Raw genomic sequence first — 26,610 nt, 5'->3', positions numbered from 1 at the left:
ACAAACTGTTTTGAAAAAGTTACTTTTTCATTAAGAAGACATTGTTTAAGAAATAAGAAATAACCCTATACAAGTTTATAATTAAATCTCTTCATTTTTAGCATTTTCTACCATTTTTATCCTGTTTGCACATAAAAAAAATTAAGCATTATTGTAACATATATTTCATTCAAATGGCATCATATATTTCACACAGTGATAATTGTTGAATTCATTAACTATGTTGGTACTGCTGTTTAGTATGGTGCACCCTAGCATAGAGCGGTTTATCTCCTGAGCCTCGTTGCCGTGGTGTAGCTTTTTTTCTGAACATGCAAAGGATGAATAAATAGCACAGGATGAAACAGCTTGCTCATAAAGCACTGACTTTCATTAAGGCAGATGAGAAGCGCTGCATGGCGGCTTACACCAAAGAATTACAAATGAGCCACAGAGAAAACACTCCAAATTACTGCTTGGAATTAAAGTCATACAGCTTAGCCAGCAAGCTCAGTTCTATAGTCATGACCAATTGAACCTTGATTATTATTTTTAGAGGTCTAATGAAGTTAGATGCCTGTTGCTGCTTTTATCACAATAAAGTACGAGCGAACCGCTCAAAATATATTGCGCACTAGTAACCTGCCTTTTTTATGGTTAATCCGAGGAATACACTCACAAACACTTGTTTAGGATTTCAAACGAAAGACAAAGGAATTTTAAAAAATGTTTCGATTTACAGTGTGTTAATGATTTTGACCAACACATGATGGCAGCACTCTCTAGTGGAGACTGATGGTCTGTTTCTCAAAACCCAGACTCGTTCTCATCTGAACTGCAGCAATAAGACCCGCCTACACAGTCAATTTTAGCTCTCAGTCAGTTTCCAATCTCCTTCAATTAAATACTGAAATCTCTTATATTTCAAAAATGAGAGTAAATGTATTATCAACCGCTGGCCTTGAACAAATAGCAGGAGCATTTAATGCATAATACATGAGGTTGGAAAGCTGGGGGTATGGCTCTGCTACTGGCCAATGATTAACATCAAGCTCCGTGCACATATGTGTGTATAGAATTCAAACATCATAAGAAAAATTTCACTCTAACAATAAGAAAAACTATTTCTCTTATTTATAACAAAAATAATCTATTCTCATTAGAACTACCATTTAAAATGAATAGTATTTCTCTCAAAAATATATAAAATATAAATATAAAATTATTAACACCCTAATAAATATTATAAATGAACTGTAATTGTTCATTCTTTATTAAAAAGCACCGTATGTTTAATTTTCTCTTTATGTGTAATTATGTACAAGCTCTGTTGTTGCCTTTAACCATGTCCCATTTCAATATATATCTTTGCAATATATATGAGATTGCAAACATATAAAATCATCTTTTACCATGGGAAAACTGAAGAAAATCAAATGAAACAGATGATTGCTGAAGTGCTCAAATCAGGTAATGGATATAAAAATACATACGTTATTCAAATAAGCATAATTAGGGCCAAATCAATGTCTGAAATCGTTGGATATTTGCTAGGAATTGTACCCATGAGTATGTACTGTCCATCCACACAGTGTGGAGGATGGTGGAAGATGTAAAAAAGCGCCCAAAGATCACAGTTCTTTGCGATTCTCTTGGTGATCAGGTTTCAAAATCTGGTAAATGCCAATGCAAAGGCTCTCTTGAGAGTATCTCACAAAATGCAGCACCTACAGATGGAACTGTGTCTTTGGTCATATGAGACCCAAATCACACTTTTTTGGCCATGCACACCATCAGCATGTTTGGTGACAAAAGTGGACTGCATGCAAGGAAAAACACCTGATATCCACTGTAGAATATGGAGGTAGGTCCATGGTTCTTTCGAGCTGTTTTGTGGCTGGTGGTTCAGGGGCACTTGTGAAGATCGATGACATCATGAATTCAGCTATCTAGCAGTATATTCTAGCCCAAAAGCTGATTGCCTCTGCCAGGAGGTTCAAACTTCAGATGATGAGCCAAACACACATCCAAATCAACACAAAAATGGTTAAGGAAACACAAAATAAATGTTTTGCAAAGCCCAATTCAGTCTCCGGATTTGAATCCTGTGGTCTGACTTGAAGTCCATATGTACAATTGTAAGAATTTAAAACAACTTAAAATCTTCTGCATGGTGGGTCCAACCTTGTTAGGCATTACAGCAAGATACTCAGTGCTGTTAGTCTCTCCAGGGTTGGTGTCACAAAATATTACTTGGAAGAGTGGCAATAATTTTGAAATCAGTGTTTTGCACTAATTAAAAAGCACTGTATTTCTGTGCAGTACAGCAGTAATTCCCAAACCTTACCTGACAACTCACACACTGGTATTTGTTTCCATAAGCCAATACACCTGGCAACAGTCTTGCAAGCCAGACTTGTAGCTATCACTAGCGAGTGTGCTTGTTTTTCCTGACTCGGTATGATTAAATACACCTATTTTCACAGGAAGGGAAGGCAGACATTGCAAATGGCTAACCACAGCCAGCTGTTTTTGCATAAACTATAACTATACTGCGCAAAATCCCGGAAACAGTGTGGGCTTACTGTAGCTCAGCTTGGAAAATGATTTAATGCAAAGCAAACAAAGCTCTTGAATAACTTTTAAAAGCGAAACAGTATAAACCTCACAGACTTTAATGCAGTGACCGTGTCTTGCTTCAAAATGTTCATTGCTCTCACAGTGTTCCTCATTCGGACTAAAATAAAACGAATGTCTGTAGACGAATGTGCCAATAAGTAATTGTTGGGATTCTGAAAGTGTCCAGCATTGATGCATGGACTGTTTGAGACTGAGACTACACCTGCCTCAAGTCATCTCCTTATCTGTATCTTTGTTTCTCCTAAGCAACTCCTTCATGAAGCATTCACCCTTTCATCGAGAGATTGAGAGTTTGTATCCATTTCTGGGAGTCCAAGGGAGCACAACTGGCCGTACTCTCTGGGTAGGAGGGATAGCAATACTCTCTCCCCTGTCAATCAGAGGGAACTAACCAACTGTAAGCATCTGAGCTCTTGTATACAGAAGAGGGTTGAAAGGCTGTCTTAGTTGTGCCTTGTAGGTGGTAAATTTTCAAGCTGTAATAACGTCATTTCCTACCTTAGGATGTTCAACGTGCAAAAAACAACATGCCTCCACGTCTTTTGTCTGCTCTGTCAGAGCACATAAAGCTCATAAAAAGCTACTTTTACTGCACTTTTACAGTTACAGGCCCGAGTGGCTATTGTTACTAGTCTATTATAGTGAACATCAAACATTCCAAATGTTTCCATTCCAAATTCCAGCACAGAAACAACAGTGGACAATAGTGAGTAGCGTTAGCAACAAGCTAACCAGTAGACAATAGCGAGTAGCTTAGCAATAAGCTGGCCAGCTCACATTAGTCATAACATTGATGTTGATGATTACCTTCTCAAAACAGTGATTAGTATGGTCATTGTTATAGATTTAACCAAATATTGCGTCTGTATATTAACCGATTAAAGCCAATACTGCTATAAACTCATTTAAAAGTAGAGAAGGGGTACTTTACACTGTTCACAGTGTGTACGGCCATGTTGATTTGATGTCACTCCATAAACGGGGAAGGAACTGGTAGGTGAGAAGACTACCCCAAGTTGAAGAAGAAATTTCAAGTTGAGGGATATTTTCTGTGGTTTTTACCGATTGTATGTGGGGAATTATGAGTTACAACTTTGCCCCAAATTCAGCAATAGTGTTTTCTTCTGATTGTGTTTAGCCGCCCAATGATGCACCATGGCCAGGAGTTCAAAAAGCTGCTGTGGCTTTACATGTCTCTGAGGAAGCATGTGTTAGTCTTCATGCATAGCTTGTGGGAATTGGCAAAATGGGGTAAAAAATCATTTTTAAAAAATGTTGTTTTCTCCTTCAGACTGAAAAAACTTGGTGCATAAAAGAGTGTACACCAATGAGTAATTGGCAAAATTCTGATAATTGTGTCCAGCATGGACTGGTTGAGAATGAGACTAATCAGAACCAGAACTAGAAAAGTGTTACATGAAATTTAATATGAAAAAAAGACAAGCCTTTCACATTCACCCAAATGAAGTTTGAACTCACAACCATTCAGCCACTAGCACACAAATGTAACCACTAAACTAATCACTGGCATATACAATATATTTTTCAGTAGAAAGTGCTTTGCACCACAGTAACACACAAACAGCAAGAGTTTCTGTGTTTTTGATTTCTGTGTACCTGTGGCTGAACCAGTGCTGATCTTCTTCACTGGCTGTAAGCGCACGTTGACTGTCTGATGAGTGAGAAGAGGAGAGGAAGGGAGGGAGCGAGACACCCCCTCCATGATCCGCATGTGCTGCAGACCCTCAGCCATGGAAAGAGGAGGCACGTCGTAGTCTCCCTCAAAGGCACACTCACTGTCTATACTGCTGCCTACAGCACAGGAAGACGGAGGAAAAACACACGCATGTGCATATCTTATGAAATACATAACACTGATTGTTTTTGTTACATTTCTTTTGTTAGATCTGGGTGTAAGCTGCTTATTTAGGAATCAGTTATGGGGAATGCTTGTGTCCATTACAGTATTTAATAGGCTTGATATGCACTCACTGGCCACTTTATTAGGAACACTTGTACTCCCTGCTCATTCACGCAGTTATCCAATGAGTGAGTCACATGGCCTGGTTGTTGGGTGTCAGACTGGCTGAATTGATTGATTATTTCAGAATCTGCTGATCTCCTGGGATTTTCACACACAGCAGTTTCTAAAATTTACACAAAAAGTTTGAACATTAACTGAAGCTCTTGACCTGTATCTACATGGTTTTATGCATTGTGCTGCTGCCACATGATTGGCTGACTGGATAACTGCATGATCATGCAGGTTTTCCTATTAAAGTGTCCAGTGAGTGTCCTTTTTATTTTCAGAAAGAAGTTGCCAAACTAGGTAGTATTTTTGTGTTGTATTTATGCTCTTAAGACAAAGGGTGGCATAAAGATAACTGCCTTATAACTTAAATCTATATTTTGGCCAAATTCATAGCAAAGACAATCCTGCCATTTAATGTCAGGACAATAAGACAATAGCAATGATTTATGATATTAGCATCATTACTCTCATCTGGTAATCATAATTCCAGAGTTACAATATTGAAAATATTGTAATGATACATCATACCACACATATACTTATATATATGATAATTTTCATATATGCACCTGTCTAATGAAGACTTAATGTTGTTCCACATGTTAGTGATGTCATCAAATGAGTATACATGTGTGCTGTAACTCATATCGTAAACTTTAATTAACAGTATACTGTATATTTTCCCCCTAAAAGTAGAACAATGCTGGTCTTTTTTAAAAAGAACCTACTGCGTCCTGTAATTAACCAAAATATGTTTTGTAATTAATTACAAAGCTTATAACTTTACACAGATTGTATTCACATGATAAAATAAAAGTGGCTTGTCTTTTAAAAACTGAGAACAAAAGGGTGATTTTAGTGGCTAGCACACTCCCTTCTTCTCTTATTTACACTCCCACACTTCCCATCAGGAGTATCTATAACCGGGCAGAGCTGAAATCAATATAGAACAGCTTAGACTGCCAGTCAGAAGTTTTTGAACACCTGGAGTTTCTTATGTTTTATCACAGGTTACTCACTATTATTGGCACAGACCAAACAAAATGCGTGTGTGAAAGTGGGGGCGTGCTTGCGTGCCGGTCTGTGAATGGAGGGCAGAGCCGGAGAAGGTGAGTGGTAAGGTTTGCATACCTGCGGGGAATTGGACTTATGAATGTTCTGTGTTGCAGTGAGCTATGGTGAGAATAAAAAGGAGAAAGATGAGCACCTCAAGAGAGACAGCCAACCAGCAAAGAGCCGTGTGTGTGCGTGCATGTGTGTGCATTTATAAAATAAAATAGCTAAAAACAAAAGTAAAAGATAAAGAATAAAGCACCTTTTGAGTTGTTCCAAGCTTGCCTCCAGCTTCCTCATTCTCTACCTGAGTGTTACACTGGTCCCGAATCCCAGGAACACGGAGGAAGAGACACCGTCATGGAGTCCTCACTGCTGGCTGAGATCATCACGTCCCTCGCCAACTTCCACCAGACCTAGCATCAGGCTCTCCTCCAGATGCTCCTCGAGCAGGAGCAGTGCATCAAGGACCTGCTCGATGCCCAGGCGGCAAATTGGCAGATGCACCAGGGCCTTGTATACCAGCCACAGCCACAGTGGCCGCCGTGTCCATGCCCCACTTTGCCCTATCCAAGATGGGCCCGCATGACGACCTAGAAGCGTTCTTGAAGCTATATGAGTGCTCCGCAGAGGCGTGGGGCTGGCCCGATGCCCAGCGGGCGGCCCATCTGTTGCCGCTCCTAACTGGGGAAGCCCAACTTGTGGCACAGCAGCTGCCAGTCACCAACATGCTGGAGTACCCGGACCTGAAACAGGCGAGTTTGCACGGGTCAGCCGCACCCCTGAACAGCACCGTCAGCACTTTTGCTCGCTAACCCTTGGCCACATGTTAGAGCTTGCCCAGATGCTCAGGGACACCTGCCGATGATGGCTGCTGGCTGAGGGACACAGCGCCGTAGAAGTGATAGACCTCGTGATACTAGAGCGGTTTGTCGCCCAACTACCAGAGGTGACGGCGGAGTCGGTCTAGTGCCATCTACCAGTGTAGCTCAACGAGGTGGTCCAGCTGGCAGAGGATCACCTGGCGGTGTGAACCCCCCTCTTCTCTCTCTCTATTCCTGCACCAAGAAAACAGGGGCCAACCCCCTGAAACCAGTTCCCCGCAACCGTCTCTTCCCCTCCCATCCCTCTCTGTCTGTTTCCTCTTACCATCAGGTGGGTGGATCCGGGGCTGCAGGTGTGGGAGCAAAGTCTGGGCCAGCGTGCTGGAGCTGTGGGGAGCCCAGGCAATTCCAGGACTGGTGCCCTGTGATAGAGTTAGGGGCAATGGTCTGGATCCCCGACATGCCGCAAGCTGTCCCTGATTAAGCTGGGGTGTACTGCATACCAGTGAGCGTCCAAGGGGGTACATAGCATGCATTGGTGGATTCAAGATGTAACCAAACCTCAATTCACCAATGCTTGGTTCAAGGGGAGGCATTGGGAAATGCACGTTTCGTAAAGTTGAGGACAAAAACACATAGTGGAGGCGGCAGATAGTCCTCACCTCACCCATCCACTAATCCTGTGGACAAATTGGCCAAGGTTTCAAGCATTAGTGAAAGAAATGTTTGTGGATGTGTCCTGCAGTAGTGAGACAGTGTGGAATGTGTGCAGCATTGGCTGGAAAGGTGGTGCCAGGGCCACTGATGTCTGGTCCACATCAGGGGACACAGGGAGTGCGGAGGGCCCCATTCCTCTCGGGGACTTGTCAGTGAAGCAGTTGCGCGATAAGATACTGAGGCACACCTTCGAGCAAGTGAGAGTAATTGATGGTCAGCAAATTCAGTCTAATGTTGTGCTCGCCCTCCCCTATTTTTCAATTATTAAGGATTATATTATTATAAGGTTATATTGAGTGATGCAGGACACTCAAACTCAGGAAGAAATGACCCAGTTGGTGGTCCTGAAGAGCCGTCTGGAATTGTTTTTCCACGCAGCTCACCATAATCCTATGGCGGGGGACAGGATAAAACATTGAACCAGCTCACGGCCCACTTCTGTTGGCCACGCATTCATGGCTATGTTCACAAGTGGTGTGCAGCGTGTTGCGAATGTCAGCTGGTGAATCTGCCGGCCACCCCAGAAGCGCCATTGCGGCCTCTTCCATTAATTGAGGTCCCCTTTGAAAGAACTGGAATGGAATTTGTCAGGCCATTAGATTGAACTCCATCGCTTGGTGTTAGTTCTAGTGGACTAAACAACACGATACGCAGAAGCAGCACCTCTGTGTTATCTCCCGAGTCAGCCTCCCGAAAGAGATCCTGACTGATCAGGGCATGTCTTGCTGAGGATGAAATCGATTCACACCAACGTTTACCAGCCGCAGATGAATGGGCTGGTCAAAAGTTCATTCACATCAATGCATGGAATTGGGATAAGTGGCTAGAGTCCCTGTTATCTGCAGTATGAGTGGTCCCACAAGCCTCCATGAGGTTTTCACTATTATGGACGGAAGCCTTGTGGCTTTAGGGAAAATTGGGTGGAGGAATATCCTAACAGTAAAAATGAAATTCAATAAGTTCTTGGCCTGAGAGCAAAACTCCACACCTTAAGTCACATAACACAGAAGAATTTGCATCAGGTGCAAGAATGTCAAGCCTGGCTGTATAACGGGGTACTCGACTATGGGAGTTTGCACTGGGAGATAATGTGCTCATTTTGCTACCCACATCACACTCCAAATTACTCGCCAATTGCCAAGGACCCTTTGAGGTCACAAAGCAAGTCAGGGATGTTGACTATGAGGTGAGGCTAGCAGATAGAGTCAGGGCACAGCACGTTTACCATGTCAATCTCCTCAAACCATGGAGAGAGCTGGTCCCTGTGGCTTTGGCCCCACCGAAGGTAAATCTAAAAACAGCAGCTCAATCCACCCTAGTCCCTTATGGAGTCCACCTGTCCCCGTCCCAAATCAAGAGGTTGCCAAGTTGCAAGCAGAGTTTTCCGACATGTTCTTGCATCTACCCAGTCGCACTAATCCCATAGAGCACCACATAAAGATGCCTCCGGGGTGGTGGTACGCAGCTGCCCCTACCATCTTCCCGATCACAAAAAACAGGTGGTTCATGATGAGCTCAAGGCCATGCTCGATATGGGAGCAATTGAGGAGTCCCACAGTGACTGGTCCAGCCCAGTAGTTTTGGTTCCAAAAGCAGAACCAGGTTTGGTCAGGTTTTGTATAGACTTTAGAAAAGTCTATGCAGTGTCTAAATTCGGCACGTACCCAATGCCTTGCGTTGATGAACTGCTCAACTGGTTAGGTGTGGCTTGCTTTTATTCGACATTGGATTTGACAAAGGTATATTTGCAGATCCCCTTGACTCCAATATCTCGAGAAAAAATGGCCTTTTCCACTCTGTTTGGGTTACACCAATTCATGACCTCTCATTTTGGGTTGTTCAAGGTCCCTGCGACGTTCCAGCAACTCATGTCCATACGCTGCTTATGCCGCTTATGCAGAATCTGAGGGCTGTTCTGAGATCGCTGAAGTGAGTGGGTCTCACTGCAAACCCAGGGAAGTGTGCGACTGGGCAGGTGGAAGTATGGTATCTGGGTTTCCAGTTGGGCCACGGGCAGATGTGTCCCCAAAATTGATAAGACAGCAGCGATTGCGGCCTGCCTGAGACCCAAAACCAAAAAGGTGGTGAGAAAGTTTCTGGGGCTGGCTGGCTATTATCATAGATTTATGCCTATCTATTCAGATGTCGACAGGATGGTGGGCCACTTTAACATTCATCTTTCCCCCTTTTGTTTTGCAGACAGATGCGGCAGACAAGGGGTTGGGGGCTGTGTTGTCCCAAGCGGTGGAGGGGGAGGAGCTCCCCATGCTGTACATCAGCTGCAAGTACAGCACGATAGAGAAGGAGTGTCTGGCCATCAAATGGGCGGTTCTCACTCTCCGGTATCTGTTGGGATGGACCTTCATCCTCTGTTCAGACCACGGCCTGCTCCAGGGTCTCCACCGCATGAAAGATGCCAACGCGCGGATCACTCGTTGCTATCTGGCACTTCAGCTGTTTAAATTCGAGGTGGTCCACAGGCTTTGTAAATGGAGGGCGGAGCCGTAGCAGGTGAGCGGTAGGGACTGCACACCTATGGGGAATTGGACTAATGAATGTTCTGTGATGCAGTGAGCTATGGCGAGGATAAAAAGGAGAGAGACTAGTGCCTCGAGAGAGAGCCAACCAGCACAGAGCCGTGTATGTACGTGTGTGCGTATTTACAAAATAAAACCGCTGAAAAGTGAACGTAAAAGATAAAGAATAAAGCGCCTTTTGAGTTGTTCCAAGCCTGCCTCCAGCTTCCTCATTCCCTACCCGAACCTGGGAAGTGTTACAGTGCGTTTTTCACTCTGATTCAGACCCTGCAAATGCACTAGTAAGCATGAAAGTGCCCTCAATTAGAGCTTTATTAAAGGCAGGTGTACTTGGGAGGTAAATTTGTTAAGCCTATAGACTCATAGACAGTGCTAGTATTAAATGTAATACCTAAAGTGTACCTAAAGTGTCTAATTAGAGCGATAAAGATTATGGCCTTTTCCAATTAGATTAGACGGGAATTGGATTAGAAGTCATTTTTTTAAAAATTCACTAAACATTTAATAATACCCATTTCTCTATTCAGTTATACCAATTCTTCGGTTAGATTGTTTTAGTTCTTTTTAAAAGAGGTCATTTAAATGAAACTTCTAAAATGGCAGTGTACATTTTACAAATGCATCGTTATATCCTCAGTAGAGCTGGACCGACAGAGTGATGCCTGCATTTAATTTGTCGGTTTCATAACTGTTCACACAAAAGCTCAGTCATAGCTAGCCTGTTCCTACATAACAGAACATAAATACATATGAGAATACATTTGCTGAAATATATTTGGACTATAGTATTGCAGAAATATATAACGGCAACTGGCATAATAATCATCAAATACCCTATACCAAATATCTCAAGGCAAAAACATGCACAGGAACATGAACATGAAGATTAGCTAATCATACAGTTTATCTCTCAAAATTACACCTCTGTTTATATTAACACATTTTCAAAAGGCCCAAGCAATAAGCATTTTTAGTTTGCATTTCTAAGAAAGAGTGAAAGCTCTTGTGAAAGTGCTTTGGCTCTATTGTACTACACAGTATCATGACAGTGCATTTATCCTACCTTGGCCGGCGAAACTGTGATGAGGGTCTAAGCTGGCACTTCGTAGGTCACCGACCTCCTCACTCCCTCCATCTGCAGAAGGTGAGAAGCAGAAAGAGGTGAGAGAGTGAGCATGGCGAGGATAAGGAGGAGACACATAGCTTCCAACTTCCTTCTGGAGAAGGTACACCATCCACGGATCTATAAGCCAGGTCCTAGCTTGGAGAATTCCCATGAATGTGCTCATGCACAGGCCTTCCACACTGCTCCGGCTTTGCAGAGACCCATCCCTCAGCGTGAAAAACTGAGAGACAGAGGACAGTCGCTGTTTCTTAACCTTGCCCATTATTGCTAAGGTCAGACCAATGGACACGAAGCCATAGATGACAGGCTTTTACTCCCAACTGAGAGAAAGCACATTTCCTGCAGTGCAGTGGACTGGCTGGACTGGAGAGTGATAAAGCTATCAGTACAGCTGCTTTACAGTAGCTTGTTACGAATTAGCAGGTTGCTGATTGATTAGCATTGTGCTAACAGTAGCCAAATCAATTACTCTGGGCCCTGAGGGAACATATCAGCCTTGGTCTGGTTGCAAGAGGAAGAAAGCTGATGGGGATTTAGCTCCTTTGGGCAAGAGTAGATAACAACAAGAGGCCTCTTTACAATTCTGGATTAAGAGCCATGATAGTCTTGGGTGTTTAGTAGTTTTCACAAGAAAGACAATAAAAGAAAACAAGCATTTGGGTTTAATTATTGATCTACAGTTTTAATCATGTCTGATGCTAGGAAACATGTATGCCAAATATGGATTTGTTCTTGGTCACTGATGGTCATTCTTGGCCACAGACACAAACTAGGGATCTAACTGAATATGAATACTTTAGTAGGCATGAACAGTACAGTACATTACAGTGAAATTCTTGTCATCACATATCATATATGTTAGAAATTTGGGGTCAGAACACAGGATTGTATCATGGATACAGCCCTGGAGCAGAGAGGGTTAAGGGGCTTGCTCAAGGGCCCAAGAGAGACAGCCTGGCTGTGCTATGGCTTAAACCCACAACCTTCTGATAAGAAACCCACAGCCTTAACCACTGAGCTACCACTGCCACTTCTACAAAGATATAAAAAGGAGGCACACTATTTGTTTTGAGTTTTTTTTTTGTTGTTGCTACCAGAAATGTTAAAATTAAAATAAATGCACAGTGTTATAGAATGCATTTGCAGCGTTCATTCATTCATCCTTAAATCCTGGCTGGTCAGAGTCATGGTTTATATTCATTAGAAACAAACAAAAAAAAATCTGATTTAGACCACACCCACTTTGGGGTACATCTGAACACAGATACTGATATTTGTTGCACTAAACATATACTGAGAGTGGTATTGCATTACACCACTAATACACACACACTGGCCTTGAGACCTGTTGGAAAGATCAAGTTCACTGATAGCTGAATATTAGTAGCCTTGGGGCCAAACGCTGTAGTGTATCATGTGCCCAGTGGAGTCATTGTTGTTATCATTAGCCTGGATAACAGCAACTTCACTTCCTAGCCTGACCCAGTCCTGAGTGTAAATCTTTGCTTAGCACTCACAAATAACGACTACGCCTTTTCCAACCATTATATGGACCACTGAAAATCAAGAAAATGCTTACGCTGCGTTTCAACTGATTGATGCTAAATTAGCTTTGGCAGGCTTGTATATACTAGCAATAGCATGCCTCCACTTTTATTGGAAATTGCTGTCTAGTTAAGAAACATCAAGTACAAATTTACCAGAGCCAAGATCAATTTCCCATTAAGTGCCAAGTAGGGACAAACACTTTCTCTTTGTAAACTACAATCTTTTTGCTTTTAAGGCCTAAGGCTTTCAAGGCCTAAGACTTCAAGTGTTGAAGCTGTAGGATTTTGAATGCAACCATTTTAACGAGAAAACCTTTTTTACTTCCTGCTGACATTTTTTTTTCTATGCAGTCTGATTTACTATCTGAGGATGATCATGATAAATCTAGTTAGAGTGGAAGCAGTGGTATCAGCTGAGAAAGTGGTGATGAATCAACAGCCACAAAGATTCAATTATTCCATAGTAAGTGGAGTGATCCACTCACCATTTCATCAAGGTAACTTATGCTGGTTGTCAGCACTTGAAGATAAGCTGAGTGGTTAAAATGTTACATACATTACTTCTTCACATTCACATTCGCTCCCCAGTGAGGCACAATCTAATCCAAAATGCTGAGCAGATGAAGGTCAAGGGCCTTGTTCAAGGACTCGAAAGTGGCTCTGTGGCGGGTTTGGGATTTGAACCTTAATGTCACTAGAAACAAAACTAAACTACTACTGCTGCCTCTAGTCCTCATTTAGGATCAAATGATCTTATCTTGCTGGTACTGCAATTATAAATATGTACATCAGAAAAAAAATGGATGTCCAAAGGCATAAACACGGCAAAGACTGCAAAAAAGCTTATGAAACCTAAACCTCACAATATATTACTCATATCCAATACATTCTGCGTGGGTATTTCTGTATCTGTCTACTTGGTACATTTATGAAAATGTATAAACGCAGTAGAAGTAGTGAATTTCAAGCAGACTCACTTTATAATTTCAAGAGATGTACTTGAATGAATCATCACTGATAAAACTGTAATAACACAGACATCTGTGCAGGAAGGAGCACACCAAACTCCACATTACTCACTCTCTCTGTTTCATATTGCTAGTAATATTTTTATATAAATATTTTAGGTATTCTTTAAAATGCGATTAAGATTTTGAACAGATATCAGTGGTACTGTGTAAGTGAGAAGAAAAAAAACGTAGAGACAGGGGGAGATGGAAAATGTCACTCGTGAGAATTAAATGTATTTGTTCTCTGCAGCATTAGCCAGAGTGACAGCAGCATGAAAATACAGTCAGACCTTATGCAACGTTATCTTGAGAATGAGACAGCGGCTGCGAGGATGGGACTGCACTCACCAGCAGACAGGAGAAAGAAAGAGGTGAAGAGAAATCAACAGAAAAAGGCAACAGAATGAAATGAACCAAGAACAGGTAGTTTGTCCACATAGATGCTATGAAAATCTAAAGCTGAGAAAAAAAAATGCTGTTTACAAAACACATACAGCCATAAACAACATACAAAAAAAAGAGTAAAAGTTGACATTTTGTCTTATTTATTATATTGGAGTAACTTAAAAGAAAAATCCACCCTGAATGACTTGCATATCAATATTTATAATCAATGTGTGATCTTTAATGATGCAAAAGTTTTCATTTATGATTAAATTCTGAGATTAAACTTCTAAAGTTCTAAATTTAGTTTAAACTTCTTTCATCAACATCATTGATATGTTGGTCTTTCATTTCATTTTGGTTAAAGATTTCCTACCCACAATGCCATTTGACTACCTGCTAATAGAGCTGATCTAGCTGAAGAGAGTGATGCAGCAGTGGTTTCTTCAAAATTGCCTGATATCTTGTTTTGTTCATACAACTAAATCTAATACATGTTGAATGTCCACATTATATTGAATAACACTATGTGAATTAAAATCTAGTGAATTAAAATCTAAAATTAGTAACTTTTCAACATCCGGTCCCACTGCCTGCGAATGGCTTTGTTTATAGGCCCACTTTTGAAAACATTTATTTACATTTAGGCTACTGATTCCAACACAAACCTAACAAGTCCAAGTCAGTCTTATTCTCACCAGTTCCCACTTTGATCCAATACTGGTGTATAAAGTATGTTAAACCAAAAGTTTGCAATTTCCCATCTGTCGTTTTAACAAATAACCATTCCACTCTAATGCTTTATACCTGCCTGTGAACGCAGACTTTAGTAGTTCATGTGCTACAGGCCCTAAAATGTGAACTTTTTTCATCTCAAATATAAATAACCGTGCTGGTGCTTCCAAACACACCCAAGAACCAAAACATGTAACACTAGACATAACAGTTTTCATAGCCTAATAGTTAATAGCTACATACAGACGAATTAATCCGACTTTACTCCGTATGATTTCCATCCTGATTTTGCTGTCGCTGACAAAATTCGCACGCCGTAAAAGAGTCCTTTGGTCATGAGTTATGATCCGTGGACAGAAAATATATCCTTATTATACCCTTATTACCTCGTGGTCACTCTGAACAATGTTTCTGCTTATGTAACACCATTTTCTACACAAGTCATGATCACGCTGATTGATGAAGCAAGCAGAATTTTCTTTAATCACAGGTCTATCATTAGAGGATCTTCATCATATAATCTCACATGGAGAACACGTGTTATTGGACAGTCTGTTATAGAATTCAGCCAAGGTTTTATTGGGATCATCTCAGACAGTGTGACAGGTAGTAATCTTAAAGACTGCTATTATCGCACAGTCTAACGAAAAAGTATGTTAATAAAGCGTTAGCATTTCAGCATGAGTCACCATAACATCTTCAGTGCGTCATGGCAGAGAATCTACAAGTCTATGGAACACTACTGGAGCGATCAACACCATTCTTCCAAAAGACATTCCCTCAGCTGGGTGGTTTGATGGTGGTGGTGGAGAGCACCCTCTAAAACATTGATAATAAATCACCCATAGGTGTTCAGTTAGGTTGAGATCTGGTGATTGTGAAGGCCATAGCGTATGATTTACATGATTTTCATTCTCATCATACCATTCACTGAGCCCTCGTGATCTGTGGATGGGGGCGGGGTCATCTTTGAAGAGTCTACTTCCAGTACTGGCATATGATTGGTCGTATTTGGACTATTTTGTGTCCATAATGTTGTGAAAGCCTCAAACGTGGATGCAAAGAAGTTTTACTACAGAATCTTGATTAAAAGTATTAAAAAAAAAGTAAAGGTTAAATTATGCACCAAGATTCAGCTTTATATGGTCTGGAAATGTCTATCTGGTAAGTAAGTGGGGAAAAAATTTGGAGAAATTAAAAGAAGATAAAAGTGAATTAAGTAAAAGAGAGATCAAATAGACCTACCAAATCATCTCCAAACTCTGTCAAGTTCTGTCTCCTGAGTTTGTTCAGTTTCCGATATGGACATGGTTCAGCCAGACACGCAATATTGATACTGGTTGGACATACAATATAATATTGTACCCACACAGGCATTTTATGTCCAGCTTAACCTCATCTATAATGGATAATGAGCAAATCCTAAGAGAGATCGTGTCGCAGGCTTTCAGGCTATCCTTGATACCCTGTTTACATTGGGGCGCTCAGGAAATCCGCAATAACATAAGTAAGCATTGTACATAGTAGCTGCACTGATTCAATACTTTAAAAAAAAACATTAATAATTTAATAGTCACCCAGCACCTTGTAGCAATAATCCATGATTGGGACACACTGACCAAGGCATGAATATGCAAATAATATATGAAGCATATGCACATTAATGGTCTACACATAGTAAATATTAAATCAGGCATACAATTATACATAAAAAGCAAGCAAATTCACACAACACACAGTAAACAAACTCTGCTACTATGGTAACACATTCAGTAATATCTTCAAAGGACATAACTGTAAATTTAGTGAAATACAGAAGAATAGTTGTGACTATGGCCACGCTAGGCACCGAGCCACACCCACACATACACACACATACATACACAGACACACACACAAACACACACACACACTTGGCTCACCTCTGGCTACAACGGTGTGTTTCCATAGTGCTTAAAAATCCTGAGGTGAGCAGCGTCTGCACAAATTCCACACAAAGAGACACAGAGCAAGAGAGAGGAAGAGAATATAGAAGGAGGGGGAGATGGATGAGAGAGGAATGCTAATGAAGAGAGAGGACAGAGATGAGAGGAAAAGGAGGAAAAGAAAGAAAGCAAAGGAAGGAAGGACAGAAAGAAAGAGAGAAGAGTCCAGACCGACGGAGGGCTTTCAGGACTCTGAGCTGCATGGAAAGCAAGCACCAGGTGTCTGTGTGTGTGTGTGTGTGTGTGTGTGTGTGTGTGTGTGTGTGTGAGAGAGAGCGAGAGTGTGTACATACAAATGAGTGCACACATATACACAAGCAGCAGCAGGCATGCGTCCTTTCTGCTCAGGGTTATAACTCTCCTCTTTTTCTCCCATTCTCATTCTCTCTTTTATAGATATAGCTGGATGTCCTACATTAAATCACTGGACACTATGTCTTTTTCATTGCTTTCCCAAACACACTTGACCAAAGAGGCAATTCAGACACACACACAAACACACACACACACACACAAACTGTTTCATGCTACTAGTCTTTTCATTCTCTGCATCCAGACATGCCAGTGTTAGTCATAGCAGTGACCAGAATGGTGCAAGCGGCTCACCTATAGTTACACACTCTTTCATTCTTTCTTTCTTTCTTTCTTTCTTTCTCTCACACACACACACTCACACACACACCTTTGAGCAAGGTGTGGTCGATGCAGCTTGAATGACTGAGCAGTTCAGACTGAACATGCACTCCTTCCATGTCTGCTCTACCAGCAGCAGCATTTTTCAACTCTGACAATGACTTTCAGGCTAAAAGCACTCTGTTCATCATCATGGCACAAAACATGGCATATGATTCCAGCATTATACTGTATGTTCTTGGTTTTTTCATTACCACTGGTGCAGGTGGTAAAATGCAAAGAGCAAAAGACTTATAAAAAGGAGCAGTGTTAGAATGAATTCATGACGAAGTACGGTTAGGTGTGCCGTTGTGATATCCAACTAAATCAATTCTTTTTATTCCCATCATCTCACTGTTTGTGTACTGAGATGCAGTCACCTGCATACCTTCTGGCCAGGTGAACATGGATGCAAGATGGATTGGCTTAAAAAGCCAAAAAGTGACCATATGACATTATATATAAACACTGTTGTCATACAGCCATCATTCCATTTCTTCTTCTACCCTCATACAGGTCGGACCTTCTGGACACCTCATGTCACCAGTCCTCCAAAGCTGGCGATAACCTCACATTCTCCTTTCACTTCTTCATGGCTACAGTGAATGTATTTCATACTTTTTGGAGCCATTCAGACCTGTGTGGCTACTAGCTTGTGTTGCATTCCCCTCATTAACTTGATAGTCTTGTCTATCACTCATCTGTCACTCCTGTCAATGAGTTAACTACAAACTGTTCTGTTATTTAGTACTCACAGGTGCATCTTCCTTCGACACTCTGAGTTTTTCACATTGCCCACTGTCACCGATTTTAGCCATATTTGGAAGACGGGTTTCTATGTGCCCCCACCAAGGAGCAAGCTGTTTGGGACATGTCCACCCTTCTCGTACACAATATGGCAGTCAGTCTCCCTAATACTGAAGCAGGTGGCATGTGGCAGACTTTATCAGTCTCACCAACCAGATTCAGGCAGGTTGCTATGTGTGGTACCAGTTCTTGGTGAGGATGCTAGGATCGTTATCCTGAGTTGGGGGACAGTAGTTCCCTAGAGCTTATTGAAATTAAGGAAATTTCAGAAGTGGGTTATCAACATGCGGCTAAACCCCAAATACCACAAACAGAGACACATCCTCATCTCAATGAGAGATGTGAGGGTTTTACACATCATTAAACACATTGGAGAGAGATAGTCACCCCAGACAACTCCCTCAGTGGCTGGGGAAGAGATTGTCCTCTGCTACAATGCCAAATAAACTCTCTGTCGAATGTGAGGATGCACTGGCCTAGGACTGGTCCCACCATCTACTGTGCACATTTCTGCATTATAACTGCACAGAATTCAGGGATCTGAGTCCTTTTTTTGCCCCCAATGTGGCCTGTGAGACCTTGGTTTCCACTGCTGCTCTCAACAGTGGAGAAAAAGCTTGGCAGCTTCTTCCCTAATAGATCTATTATCCTAAATAGATGGAAAGATTTGGCATGCTTGCCAGGTTACTTGCACCTGTGGGATTGATCCCTTCGACTGAAGTGTAGCTTGAGGACTTGTGATCAAGCATTCCAAGAGACATTTCTGAATGCAAGAACCTAGTACATCGTCCTTGTATACTGTAAATCCATTGCACAGTAATGTGAATAGTGTTTCACTGGGTGCTCATAAACTTAGAGCCTTTCTGAAGGGAGGAAGGTGCCTTTGTCCACCACTGTCCCCCAAGAGCTGTAGTCCCATAAGACCTCCCCTTATGAGCCTATACAGGGTGCTGTGCTGAAAAGGACCTCTCTAAGGACATGCAGACACTTCAGTAAGTGTGAAGAACTTCAGAAGTGGGAGAACTACATGCCTTGGGAATAAGCTCATCTTGCATGCATTGGTGGTTCCTGAGTTACTTTCCCCAAAGTCACACATACTTTTGTTAGCCAAATGATGGACCTTCCAGAGTTCCATGAAGGGTAACTGCTGAGAGGTGATCAAAACATCAACTGTTCATCTGCCACAGAAGGAAGGTGTGACAACTGGCCCCTACCACAACATGCCACTCTACAAGGAAGGCCTCCTCCTCATGGGCATTACTTAGATGAATGATGCTTCAGAAAGTCTGCACTGCAGATATCTGTGAGTCACCACTCACCTTCTCCTGATTCTACAAGCTTAACATTGCCCTTCCCTGTGGCATAAATGTGGCATTCATCACTGAACACCAATCTAGTCGGTCCTAAGGTTGATCCTAATAACATTGTATTAAAAGTTATCCCAGTGATTCTTACTGCTCCTGGCAGTTAGGAAGAGTGAAATAGAATGTTAGGTATAAGGCTCTGGTTCTTAACACTGGATAACACCGGGGTTCCCTGTCAATTAGAACTAGTGCCAATCCAGCCGTTCGAAGGTTCCAGGGAGCAATGGGTGTATGAGCAGTATTTATAACAATATTATGTCATATTGTCACCTTGTGACTTAAAGATCTTAGCACGTGTGTGCATATGAACAAAGTATCCAGGTGATTCTCACCACCAGCTTTCATGGAACCATAGTTACATATGCATCTTGTATTCAGGAACACTTTACTATTTGTATGCTGAGAGAGTGGCACCATTTCTGTGAAGCTAATATATCAGGTAAGTCTAGTATATCATTTTTTATGATTATATGATGTTTTGTGCATAATGAAGCATCAACTTTATAATTTCCATTTCATAGCTATAATTGAATTTGCTAGAATTTATGGATAAAATATGCAGAGGAGATGGTGCAGTTAGGTAGATTAGTGCTAGGCGTACTGACCTACATCTCAGCCATGAATATACAATCTCTCTCACACACCTCCATCTCTCATTAAGGGGCAGCCAATAAAACTTGAATGGCTAAGCAGATCCACTGCTTTTACTGAATAGAGAGAGAGAGAGAGGGATACAGTGAGATCACATTAGGCAAAAGTGAAGTCAAACAAACATGCTCGGCTCAATGTAACCTCCTAAATGTAAAAATGCTGCCTATTAAAGTTTGGATTCTGAAGCAGGAAAGCATTGAGTTATGTCCAAATCAATATTTACATACAATGCTGCCTTCTGATGTGCTTTATTTTGCTGGTTTTGAAAGGCAGCATACACAGCATATATCCTTCATTGTCCTATGCATCCCATAATCCAGTGCATTGGGCAGAGTGTTAAAACTGGGAAGAGAAAGGGCAGTTTCTAGACAAGTAAGATTTTATGTTGGAATGATTTGATATTAATAATATAAGATTAAATAATAATATAATTAAGATTTAACAATATAAGTAAAAACATTTTTCATGTAGCTTGTGTATAAAATGCCTAATACAAAATAGCTTTATCCCAAAAAACAGGTTCTGCTCAGGGGTTTGAACAGCAGGACGAAACATGGTATGATAAACTGCTAAGTCATTTGACTAGGGAAAATGCTAAAATACATTTTAAAGTAGGAGAAATAATTAATATACTTAATAATGCAGAACTTGGGTTTTTCTCCAACTTTTACCTGGCATGCCTCTTCTTTGAACAGTTGGATACATTAATTTGAAACCCCTGCAGCTGTACAGGCTTATACACCCACTGTCCACTTTATTAGGAACACCTGTACCTATGCTAATTTCTGCAGTTATCCAGTCATCCAATCATGTGGTAGCAACACAATGCATAAGTCATGCGGATACAGGTCCAGCGCTTCAGTTAATGTTCACGTCAAACATCAGACTAGGGAAATGTGATCTCAGTGACTTTGACTGTGACATTTGTTTGGTGCTGCCAGATGGGCTGGTTTGAGTATTTCAGAAACTCCTGATTTTCTCACACAACAGTCTCTTGACTTCACACAGTATGCTGTGAAAAACAAAACAATATCCAGTGAACGGCAGTTCTATCTAGTTTTCTGTGTGCACTATAGCCTCAGATTGCTGTACTTGGCTGACAGGAGTGAAACCAGATGTAGTCTTCTGCTTTTGTAGCCTCAAGTTTCAAGTGCTGTGTGTTCGGAGATGCTTTTCTGCTCACCACCATTGTAAAGAGTGGTATTCTGAGTTGCTGAAGATTTCCTGGCGGCTCGAACCAGTCTGGCCTTTCTCCTCTGACCTCTCTCATCAACAAGGCAATTCTGCCCACTGAACTGTTGCCTATTGCTCCATGCATTTTGCTGCTGCCACGTAATTGCCTGATTGGATAACCGCATGAATATGCAAGTGCACACATGTTCCTAATAAAGTGGACAGTGAGTACATCTCTAATGTATACTAGTTAACAGAATATCATTAACAACTATTTCAGATATCCTTATCATGGGTACATCAGTAGAATCACAAATCCCTATCATCACTGAATTTGACTTTCAAAGCAATCTGGCTACCACCATATGCCTCTCTATTTCAGCCAACACATCGCTCCTGGATAAGAGGGCTACACCTAGGCTGTCCAACTCTGCTCCTGGAGAGCTAGTTTCGTTAGCACCTGCTTGCAGTTTCCTAAAAGTAATGATTCATCCCAAGACTGAAAAACAGCTTCAGCTAGTTAGAGATTGTCCCAAACTTGTAGCCTTAAGTATTTTCCACAAATAGGACATTCAAGATAGATCTTGTTCGATAAAAAAACACTTGCCTAAAAAGTAATGGCAACAAGCATCAAGGATGGCATTCATAAAGTCTGCTCTCTGTACTGGAACCCTGGCTGTCTGAACAGCTGAGTCTTTAAACAAAGACTGAAGGTTCACCTCTTCATTAAGCACTGAAGTAAGCACTAAATCTATACTTAAAGACACTTTTAGTCTTGTGCACTGTTTTTGAACAGTTAGTACTATCTCCCACACTACTCCTCTCTAACTTTAATGGTATTCTTACACCTTGGCCTGTCTATACTAGTGTGCAAAAATACTTTTCAGTGGGGACCACAAAGCACTTCCGTAAGTCACTAGGTGCCTGCGAAATGCTATAAATGTTAATGTCATTGGTCTAAAAGACAAGTGTGTCACACTCAAGGCCTTCGAACCAAACACGGCCTATTGCCTTGTTTCATTTGGTCTGCGCGAACTTGCCAAAAACAATATCAGCATTTTCAAACTAGTGTGTGTGTGTGTGTGTGTATAAACTTTAATGTTATCACCATGGCATAATAGTGCTTGCCCTTATATTTTCTAGAAACGTCCTATTCTATAGGGTGTCCAAAATGTCAGGAACCAGTGGGAATATTGAGTAAATATGCCAATCCGTATATGTAGAACAAAATCTGCAAAATGGCTGAGAAAATGCATAGAGCATTTGAGAGGAACATGTAAAGCATTGTGAATAGTAAATACAAAACGAAGTATATGTAGTATTACTCTGAATAGTTCCTGACTTTTAGGACACCTTGTACTTTCAGAGTGGTAACTGAAAGAACAGATAATGTGTTAAAAAATAATAACCTTAAATAATGGCCCTTCTAGGGCTCGTAAAAATGCTGATGTGGCCTGGGCAGAATGAGAGTTTGACACCTGTGGTCTATAAAGTAAACTGTAGCTATGGATAGTCCCTAAAATAGTAATAGTCCTAAATAGCTCTTACTCTCCACAGATGGGGTTGGACACTCTTGGGACAAACTGAACAATCTGTCCAATCTGTATCAATCTTACAGTCTGTAAAGTCTGGCACACTTTCACCAAAGGTGGCATATTTGACAGAGATTTAATGTGTGTAGTGCTGAGTCGTTTTATCTCTCGAAGCTAAAATATACACCTGACAAAGGACAATCTCCAGCTGGATCTGAAAGATGAGGCAATATCTGCGATCTTGGGGACTTGGGTGATAAGTGGACTCAGCTCAGGTTGAAATGGGGCCCAGCTGGAGAGCAGAACCTTTGGAATGTGTGTGTGTGTGTGTGTGTGTGTGTGTGAGACGGTAGTAGAGGAGAACTCAGTGATATGGGCTAATTGCACAGGGAGCTCTGGGCCACAGTGGTGGAAAAGAAGGGGCCCATAAACGCAAAGTGTGGCTTCATTTCCTCTCTCTTGGCTTTCTATCACCTATCTTTCTTCAACTTATGAGGTATAGCAGCATCTTATTTTCACCCTGGCGCATTGGAAATTCAAAATATTATGTCAGACTCCAGAGTTTAATGTTTGGCCAGTTCTAACACACCTGAAAACTGAGTGTTTGAGCAAGAAAACTGCAAGCAGAAAAAAAGTAAACATCAATACTGTAGCTCTTCATGACTTGCAGTATTGTAGCAGCAATACTTATTGTACTATTATGTGTGTGGCAAAAGGAACACACTGCATATTATGGTTGAGTGAGGCTAATTTAACATTGTCTATTTCTTTCTACTATGTTGACGATCACAATAATGATGATGATATGTTTAACAAAGAATATAGTTTATTAAAACTCAATTCAGGCATCTACACCACGTGTTATTCGAAGACTAAAAGATATTTTATAGTGAGTCAAGACTGTTTTCGATTTGAGCCAACTGCAGCTTTCCACATACGTGTAGAAGTTGCATTTTCAACAGAAGGCTCATTATGTGCCTGGATGGATTGGATGGCTGTAGGAAATCAATGCATCACGGGCAACACATTCAAATTCGTACAAATGTCACTTCTTCTGCAAAGCTTATTATAATATCAGTTGTCAGGACTGTAAGGGTTTGTAAAGGTCAGTAACAAACTTTATTAACTGATTAGAGAAACACGTAACACTCCCTTATATTTAACTAATCCAGAGCAATTATTTATAATGGCAAATATTATTATCACTAAAGCGTTGAGTCAGTGCATTACTTCATGCCAATTATCTTAAATTTTCCACTTTCTGCAGTAGACCGTTTTTGAAAATGCACATTTTTATTCAAATGTTTCTTAGAGCACTTAGAGCATTGACACACTTGAAATCAATTTGCCATTAACAAGCTTTCTTTTAACAACTGTTCCTTGTATATGTATCTCTCGTTTAGTTCTTTGTTTTTCCTGGTTTGCTCACTTTTGGCAGATTGCCAAGTGGCTTGGAATAGAAGAGACATTTTTTGCTCATTGTCTGACTGACTAACTGATATTTACATGCGCGGGGGTCACTTGTGACATCCATACACTAGGTCAGTCAGCAATCAGTCTATAAATTCAGAAAAGAAGAGTTATCTACAGCTATTATTTCCCCATCTGTATCCTAACAAATCCTGTCTTGTGCCACAATTATTCCTGCCTCCTGTGCTAGTCGACTGGATAAGCGCATCTGCTTCCTAAATGCTGTGAATGTAAATGTAAATGTAAACATAGTTTTTACTCTTAAGCAGTCTGATGACTACTCAGAAGCCAAATTGTGGAAAATGGACATAAATATCTAACAAAAGAAAGTTGTCACAGTGTGGGTGGGAAACAAGTAACATGTCTCTAAAGTGTCTGAAGTTGCTATGAATCCCGTCTGCCTCTTACTCTAGAGCTGCGTTTTCTCTCTGTCTGCTTGTCTGTCTTGTCTTTCTATGTTGCATCCTACATTCATTTTGTTCTCACCATTTTCTGTTCTATCATTAGAACCACCTCAAACGACTGTATCTAAATCGTGATAACATCAGTGTGGCTGAAATGAAGGGTGTAGAGAATGGGAGATTCATCAGGACCTCTTCTGAGGTGAACCTATCAAACAAACCAAAATAATTATGCTTCATGTACAGTACTGTGCAAAAGTCTTAGGCACATGTAAAGAAATGCTGTAGAGCAAAGATGCCTTCAAAAAATAATGAAATTAAATGTTTCTACATTTTAAAAAATACTATAAAGAGCAATAAACGACACAAAGTCAATATTTGGTGTGATGACCATTTGCCAAAAAAATTTATAGTCTCAGGTACAATTAGTGCAGTTTTATAAGGAAATGAGCTGTAAGTGTTACTGAGCATCTTGCAGAAGCAGCCACAGTTCTTCTGGAGACTTTGCAGCAAAACCCAGCAGCCTTCATTATGTTTTCTGTCTGAAAAGTGTCTCTTACATAATCTGCTGCTTTCTTTACTGACATACAAACATTTTTCTTTAATATTTAATTTTTTGCTGGAAAACTAATGTTTGGAAATCTAAAATGTTTTTGTACTGAATTGATGATGTAGAAGTCATAAAAGAAACAAATCTATAACAAAGTGTGTAATAAAAAATATAGGGTACCTAAGACTTTTGCACAGTACTGTATGTCCTATAAGATAGAGAACTTTTGAGCAATGCACAAGTGCTAATTTTAGTTACACTTAATTAAATATACATGACTCACTTAAGTCTTGATTTGGAGAGAGCCCATACACCAGATGCTGTATTTAAAATGATGCCTACACTCTGGAGTATAGCCAGTGAAAACATATTATGGTTCAATATGATATTCTTATCAAGTGATTCAAACATGGTTATTTACTTTAAGTAATTAGTAGTGTTATATGACTCGAGTCTGATCTTGATACGTTTTCTGTATTGACTTGGGGCCATAGTCTCACTAAATATTGTCTTGGTCTCAATCAAATACCAGTGGCTTGCATTTGCCCAATAAAACTACTAGTGGTAGCCCAGTTCTAGGTAATTCTCAAGAAAATTAACAAATTTTGTTTGGCATATATGAAATAGAAGTAAAGGCTTGACTTTTGAAAAGGATTGGATGGTTTTTCGTCTCGTTCTTTATTTGGTCTTAACTTGATCTCGGCTAATTCTGGTCTTGGAAATGACAGCAGTCTTAAATATACAGCCTTGGTAATTAGATAATTCAAATGAAAACTTGCCACAAAACTTGCCCTCTAATTAGCAGGGATCATAAGTAAGGGTTATTCACAGGAAATGCATCATTCACCAAGATAAAAAAAAGACTTTAAATGAAAAAATCCACACTTTCTTTGGTTCATCTCAAAAGAAAATGAAGACTGCTAAATTAGCACACTGCAATTTATGGTTTCTGACTTTTACTTGTTATTTGGTTACAAATCGACTTCCCTTACCTGAGGAAATAGTTGAGAAAAAGACAAAATTTGAAGAAAAAAAAACTAAGTAGGGCCTGTGTCTTCCAAATTTTAACTATGGTACTATAAGTTTAGAAGGACAAATGCATGCTGGGAACACGATGAGGCATTCTGAACCATATGTTAATGATAGAGATCATCAAACATTACATACATATATATTTTTGTCAAATTGTATTTCTCAAAACAGATTCCAACTTCACTGTTTAAATTTTTTTTTTTAATTGTGTCCTTTTGACTAAAACAGTACTAATGATGACACATGTGGGTGCATACTACTGTAACTGCAGCAATATCAGCAATATCAAGTCCTAAACAATGAATGGCCCACAAGAATTAACACTGTGCTGGGAGTGTGTTTGAAAGAAAAAAAAAAAGACCCAGGCATGGGGAATACTTCTTTGGTCC

General features: G+C 40.6%; 1 protein-coding gene across 9 annotated transcripts in view; it reads right to left on the bottom strand.

The window, feature by feature from the left end:
- The window catches only part of tanc2b (tetratricopeptide repeat, ankyrin repeat and coiled-coil containing 2b), a 173,066-nt gene that overhangs the window by 85,807 nt on the left and 60,649 nt on the right, over window positions 1–26,610 (bottom strand). For 8 of the 9 annotated variants that reach the window (XM_053238589.1, XM_026915009.3, XM_053238593.1 and 5 more), the window contains 2 exons: window positions 10,846–10,917; window positions 4,237–4,431 (listed from right to left, as the gene is read on the bottom strand). In XM_053238589.1, the coding sequence (XP_053094564.1) occupies window positions 4,237–4,431; window positions 10,846–10,917 (267 nt within the window). Of the gene's footprint in view, window positions 1–4,236; window positions 4,432–10,845; window positions 10,918–16,506; window positions 17,096–26,610 lie in introns of those variants that run through there. The other variant, XM_053238595.1, reaches the window with a different exon arrangement.

This window comes from Pangasianodon hypophthalmus, chromosome 12 (assembly GCF_027358585.1).
Source record: "Pangasianodon hypophthalmus isolate fPanHyp1 chromosome 12, fPanHyp1.pri, whole genome shotgun sequence".
Lineage (NCBI taxonomy): Eukaryota > Metazoa > Chordata > Actinopteri > Siluriformes > Pangasiidae > Pangasianodon > Pangasianodon hypophthalmus.
This window is presented reverse-complemented; position numbering and strand designations above follow the sequence as displayed.